The sequence below is a fragment of the Ursus americanus genome, chromosome 15 (assembly GCF_024610735.1).
Source record: "Ursus americanus isolate L20-20 chromosome 15, mUrsAme1.1.p, whole genome shotgun sequence".
Taxonomy (NCBI): domain Eukaryota; kingdom Metazoa; phylum Chordata; class Mammalia; order Carnivora; family Ursidae; genus Ursus; species Ursus americanus.
Window position 1 is genome coordinate 4584727 of NC_142141.1, and position 26009 is coordinate 4610735.

Below are 26009 nucleotides of genomic sequence, written 5' to 3' on the forward strand. Positions count from 1 at the left end.
GAAGTCAGAGGTGAATTTATAAAACTGGGTCTGTTCCAGTGTTCAATAGGCCAACCTGTCATTTGAGTCTCTCAAGCATTAAAAATAACCTGGCTATTAATTCACCAGTGAGAAAAGAGTTGGTTATTTTTAGTCTTGGAGAGACTCACGGCTCAATTCCCTATACCAAGCTATCACTACCACTCGTGCCATCCAGTTCTGACAAGGAATTCTGACAAAGGTTGGCGGTGAACAAAAGAAGACGAGTGACATGAAGACAGGAAGAGCAGATGAAACTAGAGCATTAGCCTTCTGGCCCTGAGGCCATTCCACAACGTCTGTGGAGTGGCAAGAACACTGGTCAAAGATCTGATTGCAGAGAAATACAAATGAAGTCTGCATTTCCAATGACGAACCTTACACCTCCGACACCTTCGGTGGGATGACGCAGCAAGGCAGAAGACACTGCTTGCGGGGATGTAGATGTTTTTTTAGTGTGCATAAAAAACAAGTGGGCTTGTTAATGTATACTGCAACTTGTCTTGCCCTCTTCCCCTGTGTTTATAATAGAATCTATATCTTTCTTTTAATAGAGTCACAATACAGTATTGTGAATCTTGTATTTTAGACTGACACTGAAGGAGCATACACATGGAATGAAACATAAGCAATAAGTGTAAACCAGTATTGACTTGATAGTTTCTACATAATGAATTGGGAACAGCACAATACAATCAATCAATGAGGACCTTTTTGAGCACAATGCTCAGAGTGTTGATATCTAAGTCAGTCCTAATGAAAGTGCCAGTCTCCCATGAAATAAGGAGCTGACACCAGAATATAAATCAACGCACTGCTTCTCTCATCAAGAGGGTCTTTCTACAGGGAGGAAAAAACAAAAAACAAAAAAGTCAGCTGAACTAAACATTATGCTTACTAATGTAGCTGATTCACATTCTGGTGTAAATTCCTATCTCATCACAAGCTAGTAACCATCGACTGCTGGAAGTCGCTACCCAGGCCACACTTTGAGTAGTTTCGGTATAAGATACAATTATATTTATCAGAACACAAACTCCTGAGAACAGGGACTTCTTGTCCTAGGGGCTAAAACATTTGTTGAATGCATGAAACATAAAGATAAGAAACAAATCTGTGAATGCAAAGAAGTAAGATGGATAACGGAACACAGAGTTTCAAATACAGGATCTTAGAAAACAGAGGAGAACACTATCTCTGAGGTTTTCTCCAGCTTTTTAATTCAGAAGCTAAACCGACAAAGAGGAATTTAAAGTGCTGAAAATAATGCTAATTACTAGACCTAATTTCAGGTGGAGGAATACACTACAAATAGAAAGATTATGATTTCTTATACTTAATCTGTTATAATGAAATATTTCTAAGATACGCAGTCCTACAAGTGAATTTATTCAGTCATTTGTTACATAGCGCACTGGAAAAATAGGGCTTACTGAGGTATTCATGATTTTTAAAAAAAGGTCAGGGGATCTCAAGGGCATTGGTGTTTGTACTTGATATAATGATATATACTGAATGATTGACTAACTGAATAAATGAATGAATGGAGGCGATAGCTTAGGAGATTAAATTGCCCCAAGTAAATTGATACAGCATTCTGGTTAGGCTACTCAAAACACTAAGGGATAGGAAAACTCATAGGAATCCTTAGATGTATTACAAAGCATACACCTAATTGGTCCTAGAGGCATAGCTGTCAGCTGCCAATTTTACTGTCATATAAAATCCCCCATTCCAATCTTGGTAATGACACACTGAGAGGGCCATTTCTAGAACTTTCCAGAATATAATCTAGGACTTACCCGTTTATCTATCTCTCCATGCTGCAGCTGAACAAAGCGGGCACTGATAGCAGCTATGTAACTCTGTTGATTAGAGAATGCGACTCGCCCAGCTCCTTTTGGGTATTTCAGCTCCGGGTCGGTATCAATCCCAGCATAGCATACACCTCCATAAAGACGATCCATTATCATGGCAAGCTCCACTAAATGAGAAAGAAACAAAGAGGGTATTTGAAATCAGGAAAAGCCATCTAGTTCACCAAAGATTCCATCTAAAGCAATTCATCTGTATTCTGAGCTCACATTCTTATAATAATTACTAAATCAATCATTAATCTTTAATCTTTTAAGTAAGGGCAGGGGCTCTGCTGGGTGCTTCACATATGTTCTCTCTTAAGCTTCACAACGACCCTAGGAAGTGGGTAGCAATTTCCTGGGGAAATCAAGGCACAGACAGTTAAGTGATAGTGCTGGGCTTGGGACCCTGGTCTGATGCTCTATACCATGTTGCCACCATAGATTCATAGTTAATAATGTATTGCTTAATATAAACAATCACGTGAACACTAGAAAATTGACTGGCAGACTTTGTGTGGAGGTCCTTCTAGATTATCTCCATCAAATCCTTGTTACCGTTCCCTACAGTTTAGCTATTCACCGATTTTTTATATAAAAACCTGAAATAATGCATGTATCGTGTTCTCCATGAAATATTACAATTTTAAAACTGCGTTCTTATTCATTTTATGTTCTTTTTCTCACTTATATCAATAACCTCATTCTACTTGAAGTTGGGGATGAAATTTCTCCTGTAAGTACTATTAAAAACATGAAGCACTGTTGAGAACCCTACTATATTTCAGAGCTCAGTAAACAGCTGGTAAGCAAATGAAGGCATGGGAAACAAACCCCAAAATTCTTGACATATAATCTACTCTTGAAGGGTTTTTCCAGATGATGATGAGAGCAATGCTCACTAACACCACACAAAGCACTTGGCACTTTCCCATCTAATCCTCAGAACAACTCTATATGAAGCACATACACTCCATTTGACTGCTGCGGAAATTGAAAATTAGGGAGAATAATTTGTCCAACATCACTCAACTATTAACTGAGAGCAGAGCACATGAATTCGAACCCCGATACTTTGATTCTAGAACTCTCGCTCTTGGACATTAACTCCAATGCTTGTGGAGAATTTTTCCTAAAAATCTTTATAAGGGATTTCTTATGCTAAAGGGTAAAGGGGTATTTCTGTTTGTTTCATCATACCAGCTCGTAATGGTCGAGGAACACCACCAACAAATATAGTTTTTCGTGGGTCAAGAGGCTGTGAACCATCCATCACAAAGTCACTGTCACTGAGATTCCAAGGCCGAATCTGTACCTAGGGAGCAGACAAACCAAAATGTTTCATTCTTAATGCAGACAATTTATGAGGAAATAAGTTTAAAATTATTGCAGAGTATTTTATTTTAAGAGCAACAATAATCCACATCATTATAAATCAATAAAACTGTAAAATAAGACTTACACACATAGCATAGCCCAACCCTTCATTTCATTTTTAAGAGTAAACCAAGTGATTTTTTTAAGTGAACCATTTTTAAGTGAACCAAAGTCAAAAGTTCAATTTTTATTGTCTTATAAGCTAAATCCCTAACATGTCTTTCAGCACTGGTAAGTTAATTAGCTGTTTTTCAAATTATTTGGGCTTCTATCCTACCCAATCCCCAATATCCACATAACAGTAAGTTAGCACAGTATTTGATGTTGATCAGAATATAGTGCTAAGTAAACGAGGATTATGTGCCCAATCCTACAAATGCAAACGACTCCTGATACTAACAAACCTGTTGCATTATTTCAAAAAGCATTTCAAAGTAAAAATGTTGATATCTGCAGTAAATTTATGATAAAACACTTCAATGTATCCGCTGCTTTAGTCAACCAAGAATCGTGTACCTTATTTTAATTGTTTGCATTTATTAATTGTTACAAATGCCCATACCAAAGGCTATGGATGGGTTCATAGTAGGATATTCCCAATATGCACATCAACAAAGTCCTAAGCCAGAGGTCCCAAATTCAAATACCTATGGGGACTGCAAGGGAACATAAACAAATCAAGTATAAAGAATCTATGCTATGGAAACTCTGGGAAAAGTGCTCCGGACTTAGACAATCCCAAGACGCCAAGAGGAGCTCCATTAATTATTGCTTGAGCTGAACCCACAGGCAGCTCCATTCTGAACAAACTAGATCTGGCTGAGTGATAATAAATTGTTGATTTGCCAGATTCGTCAAAACAGGCCAGTTGCTACCATTCCTAAAGACTAAATTTTATGATAAACTTTTTCAAAAAGAAAAAACAGTATGCCATATACATTTCTGTATATGCATAATTCATTTTACTTTGGGAGAATACCTTGTGCAAAAAGTTAAGGATAGTATTGGGTAAAATTTTGATCAAAGAGAGGAAGGAGACAGACAAATATCTATTTGTGATTTTTGAGTTCTATTATTCAGAGGAAATTCAGCTACTTTATCTTATCAAATGCATTATCAAGTTAAATCTTTTCATGGTAAAGACTTAACAATATTTTAATTGACCAAAAAATTCAATGTAAAAATAATGTGTGTAAATAATATAGAATGTCAACATCAGGAAGTTGACAACAACAGCAGTTCATAAGTAGATTACAAACACGTCAATTAACAGATACATCAAGATGTCTGTGGGTTTTCAAACAAAGCAGAGATAAAGGGAAAAACAAGACGTTATTTTCATGTTAGCACTCACTGGCTTATCTTTGATAGTGGGACTTGACACACACAGGTAGAGTTTTCCATCTTCTTCAATACATGCATCAATCAGAGCCTGAACAGAGCTTTCATCTTGAAAGAGCAGGAATGCATAGCCTGATAAAAAGGAGAAAAAAGGCTTATTTGTTCCCTAATTTTTTTTCTAATTTTTCAACAGAAAGGAAGTATAAGCTGAAACTAAGGAAGGGAAAAAGAGTAAAAAAAAAATTAAGAAAATTTGTATCTTCCTACCCGAAGTCTGATAGTATCAACATTAAGTTCAGTTTGATATCCTGGAACATCTTTTAAAGTAAAACTAAATTTGAACTGAAAGTATGTATTAGGTATAAATTTTAAAGATGCATTTGGGAAAATGGAAGTTTAACAATGGAAAATCTTACAGCAAAGGTAAACATTTATGAAAAGTCTAAACATTAAACAATAAAAGGATACACTGTACATGTATAGTTAATCTTGAGAATTACCTTTAGGAGGAAAATAGGATTTGCTCTCTGCTTTGTGAGGCCAATCCACAATCAAAGGGCCAAAGCGACGAAAACTAGCTGTGATCTCATCTAATGAACAACAAAGTAAAATTTTTAAAAAAGTAAATTTAAATATTTTTATAATCATTTTGGGAAAGTAGTTTAGAAACAAGTTTCACATCTACTATTTACAAGAACAATACAAAGAACTCCCGCATCCCCTTCACCTAGACTCCCCCAACTGTTACTATTTTACACATTTGCCTTCCCTTTCTTCCTTCTTCTTTGCCCTTCTTTCTATCTCCATGTATGCATGATTCAACCTATCTACCTACCTACCTATCATTTTTTTTCTAATGTGATGCTCTATAACCCAGAAATATAACCACTGGCACCTGCTCAAAGCAAGGTCACTTCCTCATATACTACCATGGAACCCTCCCAATCAGGAACTCAATATTCATACATTACTCCCCAATTCACAGACTCTACCCAAATTTCAAACTAACCCAATACTATCTCTTTTCCCCTTTCTGATCCAGAATCCTATCCAGGACACATGGTACACTTAGATGTCCCGTCCCTAGCGTATCCATATTCTTCAGTTTTGGAACAGTGTCTCATTCTTTTCTATCTTTTACATCTTTGACAGTACTAAAAGTATATAGGCCAATTCATTCTGTAGGATGACTCCCAGCCTGTACCAGTTCCTCATGACCAGACTCATGAGTAGACTATAGGAAAATAAATTTCCAAAGAACTTCTGGAAAGAGTAGGTAAACATGTATAGATAAGACCTGGGAGGAGGGCAGGACAGAGGAAAAGAAGAGATGGGAGATGTGTTCAAACTCCAAGCTGGTAGAACTATTTTCCTTTCCTCCAGATTGTGAAACAGTACAGTTTGCTCTGCTCTGCTGCCCATTTCTGCAGTACCATTTAGCTCATGTAAGAGAGACTGGTAAACAGAGGAATAAAATTGCTATAACCTGGCAGTTGTACTGGTTCGTAAATGATTATTCCTGGGCAAAGTGAGCTAGCATAGTGGGAGTAGAATTATAACCTTCATCAGGAAAAGAAAGAGCCCCTAGCTTGTCTGATACGCAGGCAGGAGCCCTCCTACTCTCTTATAAGGAAGTGAAAAAGGAGCACAGCAACCAGGGCTCTCTTGCTAGAGAGCTACACTCCCAACCTTGCAGGGCTCTCATCTCCTGGGAGTGTGCACTTTCTCAGGTGCTCAGAGGTCCGGTTACATCTGTACTACCTCAAAGCCTGCAAGACAGCATTTCTGCTCTGTTGGTTTTGTGCATTTTCAGTATTCCTTGAGGCAGCCTCTAACCACACTGAGCTACTTGCCTAAATTGTCCAAGTTATTTCCAAGGTATTAATTCTGTTTTTGTTAGTGCTTCCAGTACAAAGCTCATTGGGTTCTGAATTATTTGGTACTATTTCCCCAGAAACCTTACCATCTCCTTTGCCAGACTAGTCATATTTACCTGTGCTCCTAAGGATTTTAGAAATTGCACATTTAAGATTGCTCAGTAATTTTCCAAAAAGATATAGATTATCTGGGCCAGAGAAGGAGTTTATTCCAGGCTAGGTCAGATAAAATTCAGTCTTCTCTTTTTGTATGTAAGCATATAATTCATTCATTAAACACCATGTGGACTAAAGACTTGACTTTCAAGGGTCAAAAAACCAAGAATCCACAGTACTAAGGAAAATGAGGATTCCAGGCAAAGAAAAGAGCAGGCCACACCCAGGAGCTTATTAGAGAGGCCAATATTGTGACCACACGGTCAGCCCAGGATGAACACTTTGGAAAGCTAGGTCCTCTGAGAACAGGATGAAGACTGATTCAGTCTAGCCTGAAATCCCAACACAGACTCCACCCGAGATAATTTTTCATAGATTAAACAAAACAAAAAAAAAACTGTGTTTATTTCAATCTTTGGCTTTTTGAAAACTTTTTTGGTCTCAACCTTCCAAAAGTTTGACCATCTTAAGGAAAATGAAGTGACTCAATACATTTAATCTCAGTCTAAATTGGAAGTTATTAAACCTTATTATTAGACCTTATAGATTTTTAGAGAAAACTATTCTATTCTCCATAACATTAATTGGTTTATTGCCATTTCCATTTAGGAAACCAAGACAAAAGAGGTTAAGAAAACAACCACCATGACGACCACCACTAAGGATATATGGTTGCTCTATGGTCTGCTACTTGAATTTTATTCTGAACTTGAACCAGGGTCACTTAGACCCATAGATGAAGAAAATATTACTGAACACTAATCCTCTAAACCTTTGGCTGGCTCCTAATGCAGGTCTCAGCTCAAATATCACTTCCTAAAAGAGGATTTCCTTGGGGCGCCTGGGTGGCTCAGTCAGGCGTCCAAATCTTGATATCAGCTCAGGTCTTGATCTCAGGGTTATGAGTTCAAGCCCCACATTGGGCTCCACACTTGGCATGGAGCCTACTTAAAAATAAAAAGAAAGAAAGAAAGAAAAAAGGAAAAGAAAAAGAAAAAAATGAGGCTTTTCTTAACCACCTAATCTAAGAAGATATCCTGTTATATCACAAAATAGTGCAATATCATGCTATTTTCTTTTCAATACTTACTCTCGGATATTTTTCTTGCATGATTACACACTTTGTATCTGTCTTCCCCTACTAGAATTGAAATTCTATGCACACAAAGACTTTCTACCTTGGTTATACTGTAAACAAGTCTAAGACCAGTGCGTGACTTTTAAAAAGCCTGTAAATATTTGTTAAGTAAAAAAATATTCAGAAAATGATAAAACTCTTGAGATTTTCTTTCTTGTGGTACAACTTTAGGGTTTATTTTTCAAAAGTTCATCCTTAATCTAAGATTTCAAATTTTCAATTAACTACATTTCTGGAGCCAGTAGGAAAACATACTGAATCTGGCTAAGGCAGCACACAGACAAAAACTCAGTAAGCACTATGTTTGCCCACAAGAGACCCCTTGAGACGGTTTCCCAATGACAGTTACTCTTTTCATTTAGTCCAATCACTTGCTTCAGCTGGCTCCCAAAGTCCTGTGCCCCTTCCTCTGTAAACTAATCTTACATGCCATGATAGAAAGAGGACAAGAGACCAATGCAATCAAAACGGAATACTTGGAGGCAGATAAGATTGTTATTTTAATAACAGCAACCACTATGTATGAGTTACCTACTATGTGCACTGTGCAATTAATGGTTCTTTGTAAATATACCTTCATCGATGTCAGGAGGTAATCCGCCCACAAACACCTTGCGAGAATATCGTTCCACTCTTTCTCCATTCTGGTGAGTGAAGCAGTGAGGTGAACCCAGGCCACTATGAAGAGGTTGATCCCCACGGCCATCATCCAAGAATCCATCTTCCATTGGAAACAGTGAAGACTGACCTGGAATAGAAAGCAGGAAAAAAAGCTAAGAGCAAAGGTTCCTTGCCAATGCTGACCTTACACAAGAAACAAGGAAAACGGCAGATTTAATAAAACGGCTTTTATTTTTCTCACTGAATAACAAATCACTTAGATATGCTCTTGAATTCCCATCACTTTAAAGTCTCACTGGAGTCAGAGAGAAAGTACATGGTTAAATAGAAGGCTGCTCAACTATCCCTCTGGGATCCAGAAATGTCAGTGAGGTGAAATGGAAGTACAGAAGGAGGGAGCACTCTTTTGAAAGCAGTTGGCAGTAGACTGCATTGCCTGAGCAGGGCCCCATGGCCACAGGCAGCCTAGACATGTACACTAAGTATTAAATTTGACTATCAAGATGCTAGATCACTTAAATTTTTTTTAAAACACCAAATAATACAGCCTACACAATTTCCTCTAAGACTGTCCTTAAAATGAACAAGTCGATTTTTAAAGTGAGCACTCATCGTGGTTTACCTTAATGGGATATAACCAAAACCCATTTAACGCTCTTATCCAACCTCACTGTCTAGTCTTATAGAATTTAAGATTTTTAGGCAAGCTAAAGATATATTTTCTTTTAGCTGACTAATTACCAGCTGCCACTGGTACTATCTAATTCTAAAAACTAGTCATTAAGTTTGCTGTTTGAAAATCCTATCATACAGGATATATAAGCAAAAAAGACCAGAGATGTCAATGTGGTTAATATTATTCCCGTGTTTACCTGACAACAAAATATGAACTTTGGAAATCACAAGCAAAACACAGAGCTACAAATAACTAGAATCTCTCAAGCACTGTTTTGTCACTTTTCAGGCTGCCAATTTACTCTCGGTACTAGAGAAGAGGTTTGTTAATGGATCCTATAGAAGTGTAGCTTCAGTGCTCTTCCTTTACTGAAACATTCCATGTCCTTTGTTGCCACACTTGTCTTCCTTTCAACTTTCCTAACTAAACGCAAGTAATAACAGTATATTTTTGTTATGAATTTACCCTACAAAACTACAGCTCAAGAGTTATAGAATGAAGATAAAAATGACTATAAAATTGGAGGTAATTATTTCCTAAATAATGTTTAGAAGTCCCTTATATTTCAAAGTTGAGCTATTTGACTATCTAATTTACTTGCTTTTAAAAAGGCAAAGCTATCACAGGAGGCAAAAATAAGGTTCATTCAGGCACCTCTAGGAAATGATTCTTTAAAATTCTCTAAAATTTCTAGAGCTTTTTCCCCCAATGTTTGAAATTTATAGGAATAGGCATTTATTTAGCTAATCTCATTTTAAACCAAATGTATCATGTTGACTTAGCAAAAAAAGTAGACATAAGGTTTTCAAGTATAATTGAGCTTCCAATATAATCAAGTACTTTGAGACTAGTCACACGTTATATTTTCCTTTTCAAAGATCTTTAATTTTTCTTCTCTCAAGAAATTCCTTTCAGAAAAGAAAAAGGAGAAATAAATCTTCAGATATAAATAAGTTGAGTATAATTCAGGGACATTATTAATTCAAATCCAAATCCTACCATTCTGACTCCTTCAAATTAGAAAGTCTATAATCTTAACCATGACATATAAAGTATGTATGGATCAAAGCTACGTTGCATTTCCCCCTCCCCTCCTTTCCCACAAGGGTAAGAAATTGAGCAAACTCGGGTCCTCTCCAAATACAACTGGTACATTCAAAAGTTAGAAACAATAATGTTACCTCTCCTTCGCCCATATGTCCTTGCTGCATGTCAAATGAGAAAAAAAAAAAAAAACAACCTTTCAAACATTGTCAAAAGAATCAACTGTGATTTCATCTACCAGCTTTTGAAACTGAAAAAAAATTGGCTATGTTCCTCATTTTCTAGTAAATGTCTCAAAAACAAGGAATTTGGATGGTGAGAGGTCAATTTAATGCACGCTTTTTTTTTTTTTAAGTTCTTCAAGGACACTGTAAAGCCGTATTGACTTTTACTTGTTAAGAGAAGTAGTTGGCTGTAACTGTCACCCAGGATCCAGACTAGTATGACACTAAGGTAATATGTAACATGAGCTAAACCAATTCCTACCATACTGATCTTAAATGCTCCCAGAATTCCCTGCTAACTAGCAATTCAGTAAATATTGCAATATTTAGTAAATATTTCAATATTTAATTCATGACTTTTTCACCACTACAGGATAAACAGCAATTTTATACCATGACTTTATGATTAATCCCTAATAAAGAAAATCATAACAAATGAAATCTTTAGGCAATTTATAAATTTCCTTTTAGGCAAAGGAAGTTTCTTGTCCCTTGTCAAATTTTCCACCATGTCCCAAATGCTGAAAAGTAAAAGGTTTGGCATTTTATTGCCAAGTAGGTTACAGCTGAGAAGAGAAGTATGTAATATAATATATTTATATGTATTTCCCTGAATACTTGGGAAATGGCGGTACAAACTTCCAATCAAGAAACTTTTGAGAAAATGTCTTCCCTGAAACAAACTGGCACTTACAAGCCCAGCTTGTCCAATTACCTCAATCCTATTCACCAAACATTGCTGAAATGCCTGATCTTGCTAGGGACTATGGAGAAACAGCACAGGTCCTTGACTACACGGAACTAGCAACCTTAAATGCCAGACAGCCACATAAGCAAATAATGACAATGCAGCATGCCTACTGCTACTGAAGTTACGTGTTAGGGGCAACAAGAACAGAGGAGGAGAAGCAACTGGCTCTCATTAAAGAATCAGAGAGGGGGGTGTGGCATTTGAGGAGGAGATAGGACGGCATTTGAGACCTTAAGGATGACTGGATTAAGAAGCTGCGGTCCATATATACAATGGAATATTACTCAGCCATCGGAAGGAACGATCACACAACATTTGCAGCAACATGACCGGGACTGGAGGAGATTATGCTAAGTGAAATAAGTCAAGCAGAGAAAGACAATTATCATATGGTTTCACTCATTTATGGAACATACTAGGAAGATCAGTAGGAGAAGGAAGGGAAGAATGAAGGGGGGGTAAACAGAAGGGGGAATGACCCATGAGAGACTGTGGACTCTGAGAAACAAACTGAGGGCTTCAGAGGGGAGGGGGGTGGGGGATTGGGATAGGCCGGTGATGGGTATTAAGGAGGGCACGTATTGCATGGTGCACTGGGTGTTATACGCGAATAATGAATCATCGAACTTTACATCAAAAACCAGGGATGTACTGTATGGTGACTAACATAACAAAATAAAAAATTATTATTAAAAAAAAGGAAAAAACAGAGAAAAAGCATCGCAGGCCTGGCAATGCAGCAAAGAAGGGTGTTGTAATGTTCAGGGAAAGATGCCTAGAACAGAAGCATATGGACCTAGTGAGGGTTTGGCTAGAGAGGAGTGTTCAAACAGGAAGCTGGGACAGATTGCGGAGTTAGAAAGTGTAGCACCTTTAAGAAGTCATTATACAGACTGGTCAGGGTTTTAATTCTTAGCCCGCTAGAGAAATGCTCAATATGTATACGTCAGTTATAACTGAGTTATAACTTAGAAGTACCATGTGCGTATTTTCCAAAATAATCTCATACTAAAATATATTTTCTCCCATTACTAGATACATTGAATTTCATCAAAGTACTTGAACAAATGGATTAAAACCACATAAAATTTCCCTCAGCTAGGATTTCACTTTGCTAGAGGTCTTAAATTTGGGGGGGGGGGTATTTTCTCAGTCAACCTGACACAGGCTAAAAAAACAAAAGATATCGTAAAAAACAGATGCTTAAGAACATTCTATTCCTATGACTGCTTCAATGATAAGGGAGTTTGGGAAAATGAATGATTTGAAAATCTTGGTTCTGTCAATTAAAAAGTTGATTGATGCTGCTTAGATTTCCAAGAAAACAAACATTTGAAAAGAACAGACTTTTAAAAGCTACAAAATTAACATAAAGCTCTCACAGCTTCCATTTATCAAAAATAAATATAGTTTCAGGAATAGTAAGTGCTACAGATTAAAGGCAAAAATCAAATAAATCTCAAAATCTTTAAATGCGTACTTTCAAACTTTGATCTTGTACCACAAAATTAAGCTGGTTAATATAAAAGAATTCATGGTTAAATTCTGAAAACTACCTAGAAATGTGTTCCCACATTAAAAGAAAATAAGTTACAGGTGTAAAATGCTTACAACCATAAAGGCTGCCAAATCAGAAAGGGAAATTAATATAAATTAGCACCAAAAAAATAAAAACAATGATACTCTGGAACACACAAAATGAGAGTGTTTAATTTTTAAAAATTCTACTTATTATAATGCTGTTAATAACTATACATTATTTTTAATGTAGATTTTGACATGACATGTATACAGAAAAGTATACAGAGCGTAAGTACAGAATTCAATGAATTTCTGATAACATGAACATACCTATGTAACCAGAACCCAGACAGTAACAAAATGGTAAATGGTGCCCCTTTATCCTACACGTGAAAGATATACTAAGCACCTTTTTCCCAACTATTTCAGATTATACTTGGCTTAAGATTATTATGATGCCACACTTGTAACACAAATCTTTACCACTTTACTGAAGAAAGTAATCCTTTCCTACATAAGAAGACCTAATCATCTTTGTAAAGAAGATGAGGGATAAGATATTACTAGATTTTAGTAGGCAATGAAAGACTGATCATACTCAAGCTACTCCGGCCCACCTCAGGCCCTCCATCTACCTCTCATCGCGCTCAAATTGAGAAAGCAGATAGCAATTCTATTTGGAAAAAACAAGGGGAGAGGGCCCAGATTAAAAGATGTTATCAAATAACTGATTTTTTCCAGTAGGACTAAAAAAAAAAAAAGTATGTAGGGGAATTAGTCAAATTATACTTAAAAAGATATACGTCAAAAGCTGGAGGCTGAAAGAAATTTATCTGTTAACAGAAGAATAAAGATGATAAGAACCAAAAAGCAGACAATCATCATAAAGACCAGGGCATACAATCCAACAAAGATGCAAAGAATTATTTTAAATGATCTTACAAATCAATCCCTAATGTAATGGACTGACTCACTGTCACAAAATTATTTTAAATATATGCCTAGTGGTTAGAATTTCATATGTCACATTGGCTTGTGTTTATGCTAACTTGTTGGTACAATATTCAAAGAATGTTGATAAGATACAATAAAGATGAGACAAAGATATTCTTTGTAAAGAGCTTAGAAAAGGGCAGAGAATGGGACTCTAGTTTCTCTACATCCCTAATCCTCAGTTTTTTACAAAAATGGACAGCCGATGAGAGAATAACAAAAGATACACTATGTATACATGATGACCACACAGTCAGATGTTCAGTAAGTAGTAATTTTTTCCTTTCCGCAAAAGTAAACTCCTGTGTCTATATTCTGAGGTTGGTCTTCAATAATTACTCTCAGCTTTTCATTACTATTCTAAGACTAACAATTGCAGAGCACTTTAGAATTTACAATATGTTTTCATATTTTCTTTTTCATAAAGGCATCTTTCAACATCCTCCTCATTGTAGTAACTAGAACCACATTATATACATTTTCAGTAAGTGACTATAATCTACATTTCTCATGGGTACATTATACACTCCCCCCTTTCATAGATTTCTGTGTACCACCCCCCCCAACCCTTAAGCAAACAATCTTCCTCCTTTCATTCCAAAGAACTATAATTAAGAGTAGTTCTATGCTAACCTTCTTTTAAAGCATCTCTTAACTAATCTCCTCCTCTGGGACAAGCAAATATTTTAGTGGATGTTTCCAAGTGAAAGACATCCACAGAAAAAAGGAAATACATACATGATTCTGTTAAAACCTAATATGTTTTGCTGTTATTCCATAACTTTCCCTGCCAGAAGTTTCATTTTTGAAGCAGTTAATCCTATGGGCTAACGCAATGGAATGGAAGGTTGGGGAAAAAAGCACTATGCATGAGCACTTTTATACAGAGGTGGTTGCAACTGCATGTTAGTTTTCTAAGGCAAAGTAAGTTTTCAAGATGGGTAAAGGGAAAATTAACCTTTCAATCTGATGTCTATCTCAAAGCTACACCAAGACATACCAAAGGAATCTGAGGTAAGTCTGGCCCAGGCTTAGCACTCCTTCCTGACTTGGCTGAGAAACTGAATCAGTTTCAGGCTTGCTTTTCATAATCATAAAATGGATGTTCTAACTATATTCCTATTACATAAAATTTACTAGGAAAAGGTATCTGTTCTGGGATGAATTGTTTTCCCTCCTCAAAATTCATATGCTAAAGTCCTAACCTCCAGAACCTCACAGTAGGACTGTATTTGGCAACAGGGTCTTTGAAAAGGTAATTAAGGTCAAATGAGGTCATTGAGGTAGGCCCTAATCCAATATGGCTGATGTCTTTAAAAGAAGAGATTAGGACATCATTCGTGCACAGAGGGAAAATCATGTGAACACAGGGAGAAGACAGCCATCTACAAACCAAGGAGAGAGGCCTCAGAAGAAATCAACCTTGCTGGCACTTTGATCTTAAACTTCTAACCTCCAGGACCAGAAGCTGAAATTTCTGTTCAAGCCATGAGTCTGTGGTACTTGTTAAGGCAGCTCTAGCAAACTAATACAGCATCCAGAAAGGAGCTATGAAGTTTGGGTTTTTTATATACTTAAAATCCAAGGATTTCCCTCAAGAATGGCCTCTAAAAAAATCTCTACAACTAATAACAGCAATGAACTGAATAATTTCCCCAGAATGTGCACCACAACATTCGTAACACAGTTATCAATTATAATTTGTTGAATTACACTGGCAGTGTCTTTCGAAAGTCATGAGTGGTATATGAAGGTCACTGCATTGCACAAAAACTGATGACTGCGCGTGGCCAAGGGGAAAAGTAATCTGATCCACTCCATGAGTAAGCCCTTCTTATCTTTGCACGCGCAAATCCCAACACTACTCCAGTATAAACTGCTGAAGCTGGTAGACTACTCTGAATTCTTCTTTCTTTTTATTTATTCAGGATTTAAACCCCCCTTCTTTTCCAAAAAGCTTTGAGATTGCTCGAAATTTTCAAAACAAGTTATACAATGAAAATCATAGTCGAAATTCAGATGTTCATCTGGAGAAAGTAAACAGTTCTCACATATTTTTATCTAAACAAAAAAGAAATAGCTTTCAGCTAAACAGCAGCTTGGAAGAAAAAGCTCTGAAACTTACAGTAGAGACAAAGTAAAGTAGCTATATAAATAATCACCTTTCTAAAGGTTTTTAAGCCTGAATAGATTATTTATGGTGGACACGGAAGAACAGCTCCTTATAGAGTTCCTTAAAGTTTTAAAAACTGAATAATGAACGTAAAGCAACACAACGTACTAGGCTTTTATTTTCAGTTTTAAGAAAACACTGCGTGGATATGAGATACGAAGGGACCGCATTTAAAAATGAATATAGTAATTTTTATGTTATCTATTTTAATAATCAGCCAAAGACAGCATGTTCAATTATAGATGATTTTTACACTCATCTTAATTCCGTTTTGTTTTTTCCTCATAAATTTTTACCACTAATATTCCTAACCAAAACATATGTGTGTATATTAGCACTAATATTCCTAGCCACAAATATTCCTAACCAGTCTAATTATTTTATCTATGTAGCAGCTCTACTCTAAGTGATGTACGTGCATTTCATCTTCATCACAATTCTTTGAAATGGGTAGTATTTGTGAGTCCAAAGTTTACCTTCATTAAACACAAACAGTGCTTTACACTAGATTTATAAGATGGGTATCCCCAAAACATGAACTAAATTGCCAGCAAAGTTACTAAAATATTAATACACAAATGAGATTAATTTATCTATAGAAGCAGTCCACCATAGAAGAGGTTTCGTAAATTTGACTGAAGAGAATGGGCAATGCCTACACCCACACCAACATGACTAAAAATTGCCTCAACATCCCTCCACCCCCACCTTGCTTTAATTTCATGATTTTAAAGTAACCTGCTATAATCTGGACTTTGCTATTGGAGAAAGAATGATTCTGTCAGTCACCACCAGCATCTGGTCTACCTAGTTTTATTCCTAATTAAAATTGTATGAATTGGCATCTGGTCCTAGTTGGTTGGTTATTAAGAACTAACACTTGATCAAATCTGGTAAAATCAAGTTCTAGGATCCTCTGAGATGAACACTGGATCTGAGACCATGGCAGTCATAACCCATCTGGGATTATGCTTAAGGAACCAGCAAGTTCTCCCTCTTTGACAACTCTTTGTTCTTTACCGTGTATTTCCATGTACGTGACAGCAAAAACCATCCAGTTCCTTTCTAGAGTCTGTGGACTAGTAAAATCTCGAAACATAATTATTTGGGGGAAAAATTACCTTTATTTTTCTTTGCCAAGTAAGGGTCACAGAAAATAATCCAATCATAAAAGAAAGGATATTAATGGCAAGAGCAGAGAATGCAATCTCACAATAATAGACTCTTAAAAAAAATGAACTGAATTAGCTTTAAGGAAAACTCATTAGAAAGTCTCACCTCAACAAAGATGGACTCCAGGGGCAACTGATCTAATTTAGCAACTGCGTGAGGAAACTGAGACAAAGAAGAGTGACCACTTTGCCTAAGAGCGCACATCAGCATCTCAAGTCTTGGGTTCATTACCATTTCCAGCACACAGACTCGGGAACTTGTTCCACAGGAAAAGCTAAAATCCTGCTATAATGGCAACCTTTATATTATTTCCCCTTATCTTGATGCCATTATCACCACTGGGTTTGGTTTTCGGTCTACACACATTATCCTGAAATATTATATTTTGGCATTATTTCTGGTAGCTGTAGCATGAAAAAACCAAAGTCTGATGAATAAGTGAGGCTTTTATAAACTATATAGTCTTCAGAGGATCTGATGCACCCACGGCAACTCTCATAAATCAAATTTCCTTTTAACTTTTCCTGGCTCAACAATCCTATGTTCTACAGAACACTGATGTCAAATACTAACCAAAAGTAGATCCAGTCATAAAAATAATTTTTAATCCTCCATTACAATATACCATCGACAAGGAGTACAAGATTTGTTTTTCTGTTTTGATTTTTGGGGTGTTTTGTTTTGTTTTGTTTTCGGAATCATGAGAATATAGCTGTTTAGCCAAGAACACTTCTTAGAGGTGGTGGGACTTACAATGAGCTTTGACAGATGGAAGGCATTGTGAACACACAAATTAAAAATCCATATTCAATAGTGATGAGTAGAAGAGAAGTAAATAGACTTCTGTATTTTACCCAATTAAACTATAGTAGTACAAAACAGATACTTTTTGATTCTTCAATTCCTTCTATGAGGAAATGCCCCTTCCTTGTGAAATTTAGTCTTCTGCAGCATACGCACATAAAAGAGAACTCAACAGCACATTGGTAATATTTAGAACCAGAAAGGAGAATTTACCAAAGGCACCGCAAAAGCCAATAAAACTTCATTTTTCTTGTTCTCATTAGACAGCAAATAGTGAATGACCTTGTCCTTTACAATGTCAAGCCCTGTGGTCTCAGACTGCTTTTTCTGGTTTCAGATCTCTGATTACCCTCCCTTTCTCCTGGAACATTTTTCTAACTACATGGAAATGGTTTTCATGTTGACATTTCAAAGGTCACTCTACAGAATCTAATGGTAGATTAAACCATTCTTCATGTATCATTATGGGATTCTAATTTATTCTGTCATCAATTTCAAGACAGAGACTAAGTTATAAGTTAGTTCTCAAAGTTCAAAGAAGTTACTGCTGCAATTTGGAGGAAAAATAATGATTCATTATACAGCCAATAAATTAATAGCAACTTGCAATTATCATTACAGAATAAACTAATGTCATTTTTCCACTTGTCAAAGCATACCTACTATATTTTCTCATCTAGGACTAACTTGTTTCAGTTCTGGGAACTTCACTAGGGTAAATCAATTATCACTTACCATTAATAAGCAGAGAGCTATCGGATCCTGGATATGAATAGTTTAGACGACCTGAAGGTAAAAGAAGGCCGTTACTAAATTTATTTTTTCATAGATGGTTTAAATGTATTCAGTAACAAAGCTGAATTAATAGCTTTAATAGGTAAGGTATTTTTAAAAAGCTTTATTACGGGATAAGACTTTGCTGTGCTAATGAACACAATGTGTCAGAGGACATAGCAATCAGCATGTTCACAAACATCCACAAAGGGCAAATTTGAAAGTGGGAAAATAAAATATCCCTCATATTTAACTATTTGGTCTCTAATTTCCCAATTCTCATACAAAGTAACTTTCTTTATAACATTATATTCTAATAGAAACTCATAATAATAGTTTTTTTGTCCCATAAATGTGAAAATGTTTTCATGTGTGTAATTTTTGTTTTTTAAAAGTACATAATTAGCAGGAAGATTTCTCTATATAATTCATAACAAAAGTGCCAGGCTTATGCCTACATGTACAGACACACTAATGGGTTTAAATTCTCACTTTGGAGGACAAGTATAGAAAGTAAAGAAAAACACATCACTGTACTTACATGCGACAGAAAATATCAAACCACATAGCACAATGCCCAGAGCACAGCACGTACTCAAAAAATGCTGGGTTAGTTTCCTTCTAATTTTGAAGTGGTTCAAAATCTAGTTTTGAACCTGAAATGGACACCCAAGATGTCCCATTAAAAGAATTTGTGACGGTATTAAATTTTTGGAGGATGCAACATCTTTCCAAATTGGTAGCCACAAATAAAGAGGGGAAACAGCACTGGGATTTCTCGCTTTATCAGGAATTACATTTCTGTTTTGGAAGAGTTTCTACACACTGAGCTGAGGTATCCAGACCATATACTATATCCTCCTTCTGAGTACCATACCATATGCCTAGTTCTATGCTGTGAGTTATAAAAATCATTAGGGCAACATTTTTAAGTCTCCATATTCTACATCTACACCCACCTTCATAAAAATGATGGAAACCCCTCTACAAGTCTTGCTCATCTAGAGAATGAATAGGAGAATGTGACTGTTAATTTACTACCACAATCAGCACTCTGTAAATTGGGTAGTGTGAGAATTTAAAATTGATTCGTAATTACAGGCATTCCATTAGGAAACAGCAGCCTAAACTCTAATCCCACAGAAACACAGCAGACTCAAAGCTGTGGAAAAAGTGGGGAAGCAGAGGTTCTCCCATGCCTTAAGGCTGAGGCAAGCCTTCCAAAATGTCAGGAAGGCTCTATCTAGTTCCACTGAACACTATGGGAACCAGAGCTAATATGTGGTCCTACCAATCCACCAGCCATATATTTACAATTCTTTAGAAAGGAATGTTAGGCCTCAACTCTCCTTCAACTTTCCAAAATTCTGCTTCTTTGAAATAGTCTCTAAAGAAATGAACTCACACCATCAAAAAAGAAAACCGTTTTCTATTGCTAATAGCTTTAATTAACCCATATCCAAAGCTTGGGGGTCTAATATGAAACAAAATCTGAACTTAACAATTTTCCTACAATTTAAAACCAAATACAAGGGTTATTAAGTCGTTAATTAGTTCACTTCAATTTCAGCTTGTTCCTACTTAGAGTGAAGGTAGGGATGGAGATGGGGAAGGAGATGGCAAAAATTAATTTTGATATTTCAATTTCTTCCTAAAAACTGGCTCAATTACTTAAGGCTAATATACAGAGCCAAGTATCCAAATCTAGTGAATTCCATCTGAACTGTTTTCAACTATAAACCTGGATCGTATGACCTGTCACAAGCACATTTTATTTTTTAAAAAGCACAGACTGGAACTACTCGAAAAAGAACATGACCTTAACTGTTACAAAAGTCAGGAGGGGGTGAGTAGTGTTTCCGAATCAGTTAACTCAAAGTAGCAGCTGATTTTCTGGAATGGAACACATGCATAATTTTATAGCTGTAAAAACCCTCTAGTAAATAAACTAACAGAAGTATCACACATACCATTTTTATTTGCCATAAAACATTTTTTTAAGTTGATGTAGGTCAATACACAAACAAAAGTATTTAACTATATTAAACAAAGTTTAAGAGGACACTTTTTATTTCAAAGAAGATATTCTAATTTTTTTAATGCTAACATTTCAACTGAAACCAGAACTGTTCCATATGAACTAAATGCTTCTCATCTGATGCCAAGAAGGGATAATCAACAATGAGAATCCAAAAGACAAATTACCAAACTGGCTCGCCCAGTTTAAACAAATCAAGTTCCACCTTATCAAAAACTCACCTTTCGGGTACCTCTTTTAAGGAGAGAGAGATAAGAAGACTATTTCAACTTGACAGGCACAAAAATGTCCCTTAACTCAGTTCTCAGAGTTCGCCTCAATGCACAGCTCCTGAAGAGATCCACCCTCTACCGCCAAGGCAGGTGACCTTTGATACTTTTTCTGCACTTCAGATTTCTGAATGCAGTAATTCTATCCCTCAGCCAAGACAATAGAGCACTAAAGAATCATTGGCAAAGTTCATAGTTTAACTCTGAAAGTGATACTTGTTTTTAATTTTCTAACCTGGTCTTGTGATATGAGTCCTGTCAGGCTGGAATCAATTTTGGCCTCTGAGTAACAAATAAATACACCTGTGACATTTTGTTAACTGATCAGTAATGCTTTCTATTTCAGTTTTAAAAATATAAGCAATGACATTTTTTTTAAAAAAACTCTTTTTTAACTTCATAATGCTTTCTTAACCTGCCTGTCCCATCCCGCTGTAAATTTTTCCTACGATTAAAATATCTAGAGTCATCCATTCACGACATCTATTACGGATAACCCATATCACTTCCTTTCTGGAAATCTGTAAACTCTCATTATAACCACCGTGGGACTTGCAAGTCTTCCTTTCATTCTCCTTGTACACCTTTTCATTCTCCTTGTACACCCTTCATTTCTGCTCTAAGATCCTCTCTGTTCTATAGATGCCAATTTACACAGGCATTTCTGCATTTTCTATCCCACAGCTAGATCACTGACAGTCCCCTCTCTTGTCTGAGACAGTGCCCTCTTCCTTTGTTCTCAGTGGAGGTTCTCTTTTTTTTTTTCCCCCTTCAGATTCACCTCTTTCAGGGCAACTTTCCCAAAAAGGCAACCCCCTTTTTAGATTAATTCACCAACTTTTCTTTCTAGCTATGTTGCAAAAGTCAACCTTCTTAGGTAATCATTTTAGCTACTAACTTTTTTCTCTCTTAACCATAATAGCCCCCTTTAAGAATAAGAGCTTTTTTTTTACCTAGGTACCTTGAGTTTCCTGTTTGAGTACCAGGTAAGCATTCAATGAGTTCATTCCACTGAACTTAAAACACCAGCATTTCACAAATGAATAAAGAGAAATAAAATAAAAATAAACAAGCTATCTGAAGCTGAATATAATCCAGTGTTTGTGGGTTTTGTTTGTTTTTGATAATTCATCTAACTATAAATATAACCCAGGTTTTAGCACATCTAGAATTGAATTTCTCAAGGAGAAGGAGGGCTTTGGGATTTCAGGCAAGTGAACCCTATCTGGTGGATAAAATTCAATCTTTGAAGGCTCTTGGTATTGATTGTGTTACAAGTATAAAGAAATACTGCCTGATCAGCAGTCCTAATCTTATGACAGGACATTATGACAGGAAAGTAGTAGTCTCTGGAGGCCAGCTGTGGCATTTGGAGCCAGAAGCCTGGCATCCATCATGCAGAAGGCATAGACTATATTTGGTGATATGACTCAACCTAGCCAAATATAGGCAACTGATACAGTGTGACTCTGGGGAACTACACTACCAAATTCTACAGCCCAGAAAAGATCCGTACTTCAACTAGGCAATTCTATGCCAGGCATTTGCAAGTTGGAGAACCAATATTTACCAACCAGACTAAGAACTGCTTGGGTGAGTAAGTGCCCAAAAGAACACTATGTACTATCATATTCTTTTAAGACTAAAACTAAAGTAACCTAGTCAATGAGATGAAAGGAGGAAGGACTAGAAGGAAATATTCTAATACATCAGAGTATATAAATGCATGTATTCTTTTCAAAATTACAGAAAAAGTTATTTTCCAAAATGTAACCCAGATATTATTGCTACTGATGATTCAGCAGGAATTGATATAATAAATGCTATTTCAAATATACAAACACTGAAAAATATCAAATGTTCTACAGAGCTATTAGATCTCATGCTGTGACCTTCTCTTTTTCAGTCATACTAGCATTGTTGGTGATGTGTGTGGTTAAGGAATGGTAACATGGAATAACTGCAAGGTTATCCAAAATACAGCATACAGTCCTATAAAATAATAAGTAATGTGAAATTCTAAGTTAATTTTTTAATTGACTTACACTATAAAAATTTGGATACTCCAAAGAAAATGGAAGGGTTTTCAGTGGACACCATTAAAAATTTCTAACAGGAAAAGGTAAGCATGGGCTTAGGCCCATTTTTAAGGCAGAGCAAAGATTTACACACACCACACACGCATACATACATAAACATACACATACATTTGTTGTTGTTTAGCTAGAAGAGTTCCTCCTCTTTCTGCTCCTGCTAGTTTTTCTTAGTTCACATTTAAGTAAGTCAAAGCTGTACTGCCACAAATAACTGTTTAAAGGAGGTGCTGCTCCACCTGTCTTTCTGCATCTGTTTTTACCAACACTGCCTGAGACCTGCAGCAAGATGGCGCTGTGGGGACCTGGACAACACAGAGCAAGGCTCAAGAAATGTGAATAAATTCAGTTACTGAATAGCAAGTTTATACTTCTACAGATGCAGAATACATATCAATATGAACTAATAAAATGTGTTCAATATATTCTATCACTTAATTATATAAAGGTAATTATTTTTAATAAATTATTCTATTGACCTAAAAATAGCTCCCCAAATCAAAATCGGTACCTTATTCTACCTATCTGTGATATAACTAACTTCCAGTAAAGATGTTTCCATGCAAAATCACAAAGGAGGAGCTGGCTGGGACTGACATCAGCTGGAGAATCTTGCCCCTAACCTACTCAAAGAGCCATTTAAATCACACACACATATACATTTTAGGCTAAACAAAACCCCTCTCCGGTAAAGATGTGGCTTTCAGTTTTTTCAAAGCCAGGGCTTACTAAAAATTCTTGACTCCTCTTGCCTACCTCTCCAGGTTCATCTCTCCACACCACCATTTCCCTTCCCACATTAGGTACTCCAGACATTCAGAACTACCGGCCCATTAATTTTTACTTCTGGGTTCCTCCTTCTGTCTGGAATGGCCTCCTCTCTTTGTTCCCAATGTTTCACCACTCATGCCACTACCCTTTTGCCCAGGTACCTTCTATCTCGGGCCTCACATCCTACAGAAAGTCCTCTCTGCCCCAAACCATCTGTTCTCTGGTTCAGATGACCCCATGCGCTCCATACAATACCCTTTACACTTACTACACTATATTTAAGTTACCTATTTCTAAACTCTCTTTCTCTAAGGCAACAAAATCTTTAAGGATAAACTTTGGGTTTTGCAACTCAGAGCTTGGAGCAAAAATGCTTAATAAAAAGCTGTTGAATGAATGAATGAAGCAAAGCCAGCAACTGGTGGTCTCTCTGCCACTGAACATGCAGTGGAAAGAGTAGAGTCAGACCAATGCCATCTTGTGAGCTAGGTCAAATTACTTAGCTTGTATGAACCTCAGTAAAACAAATATTTCCATTTACTTCACAAGGCTGTTGAGAAATTCATGAGACCATTTTTGCAGAATGCTCAGGAAATTCCCCCGGTATAGAATAGGTGCTTTATTAATATTAAAGCTTTTCCCCTCTCAGAATATAAGCCAGAGATAACTAATGATTTCCACTTGTGAAAGAAAGAGGAAGGATTCATTTTAGCCAAATAAAATCCAAACTGAAAACTTGGGAGAAAGGAGTGGCCATCTGGGGGATTTTTCAGCTTCAGAAAAATCAGAGTTTGCTAGTGTTCTTAGTTACAAATGGATGTAATTCTTTAGGGGAAGAAAGAGGGAACAAAATCAAACTCCTTACTTTTATAATAGCCAAACTGGCAAAGTAGCCGAAGTATTTTAGGAAATGAAAACTGAAAATTCAACTGGAAAATGTTCCTTTTAAAAAAAACTAAGGAGGTCTTCCTTTTGTACCAATGGCTCAAATTTACTTTTTCAATTGTGATATGAGACTGTAATAGTGGGGAAAAAAATTATCCATAAGATAAGGAAAGTCAATGGGTAAGTTTCTATAGATTACAGAAGGTTTCATATAAAAGAAGGACGGCTTTGACTGTAAGTCAGGGCAGGTACAAAGTTGCGAGATCTAAAAGCATCTAAGAATTTCAGGCAGAAGGGAATGTCTAGAGAGAAACTAGCGAAGAGCTGACCCAATTAAGGAATTCAAAAGATTTCCTACTGCCAGTAAACCAACAACAAGCCAGCAAGCAGGAAGGCTATTTTTATCCCTGCCAGAGGCCTTCTGACTCTGGATGCTACATTTAGAGGACAGAGCAACAAGATAACTTGCCTTAAGAGGATGTTATGATACCAGTGATTAATGACAATTTTTTAAGCTTAAAACACTAGGCAGAGTTTTTGTCCAAATTTAAACTAACAAAAGCCAGTTAAAAAAAAAAAAGGATAATATAATGGAAAGGAAAGTGGAAAAACAGACAAACGGGTAGTAGAAAAGCTTTAAGTTATCTAGAAAAAAGTCAAGGCGGTAAGCTAAAATTCTCCTACCTTGCAGAAAAAGGTTGATTAAAAAAGGCATGTGTTACAAGAGACACATTTGAGAAGAACCAGTGAATAAACACAAAGAGTTGTAGATCTGGCCCCAAGGTAAAAATGATTTTTGAGAAATGGCTCTCTGTACTGACATGAACATAAAAGATCAAGCCAAACTTAGGAAATCTCTAGGGACCATGAGCCAAATGCTTGTAAAATATTGAGAACTTTAGAAAGAAGAGTGGTAAACTGCTCTTAAAACTGGTTACTGAAGTCCAACCCCAAAAAGCAATCAGTAAAGTCATTAGTTGGCTTTCTGCATACATACCTATCATCAACTCTAATCACTTATTTAATACAAATTCTGATGACTTATTGAATCTTAATGAAGAATGTGCTTGAATTTCATACCTGTTGTAATTTCACCTTTTGTTATTTCTCAGAAGGCCTAGTTTAGATTTTCTCCTATCTATATTCAAGGCACAGAGTCTTCCTCTTACTTATTAGCCTTCAAAACTAAATAATAAACAAGCCATCCAAAGATAATCTGCTAATTATTTGAAGGTTAAGGTGCACAAGGCCAGGAGTCTTTGTTTTTATTCCCTAATACATTCCAATAGCCTAAAATAGTGCCTGGCACGTGGTTGATTCTTGGTATGTATTTGCTGTATGAATGGCCTCCCATGGCTTTATATTAAAGTGGTTCACAAAGGGAGTGAAGATGGGGGTGGGGCAGGAGAGCAGTGTATTTGGATGACTTGGAGAAC

General features: G+C 36.4%; 1 protein-coding gene across 2 annotated transcripts in view; it reads right to left on the reverse strand.

Moving 5' to 3' along the window:
* CPEB4 (cytoplasmic polyadenylation element binding protein 4) overlaps positions 1-26009 on the reverse strand; it is a 60870-nt gene that overhangs the window by 5067 nt on the left and 29794 nt on the right. Inside the window, exons 3-8 of one of the 2 annotated variants that reach the window (XM_045792131.2) lie at positions 18479-18529; positions 8338-8511; positions 5093-5182; positions 4606-4724; positions 3075-3189; positions 1821-2002 (exon numbers count right to left, since the gene is read on the reverse strand). In XM_045792131.2, coding sequence (XP_045648087.1) covers positions 1821-2002; positions 3075-3189; positions 4606-4724; positions 5093-5182; positions 8338-8511; positions 18479-18529 — 731 coding nt within the window. The remainder of the gene's footprint in view (positions 1-1820; positions 2003-3074; positions 3190-4605; positions 4725-5092; positions 5183-8337; positions 8512-18478; positions 18530-26009) is intronic. The other variant, XM_045792132.2, reaches the window with a different exon arrangement.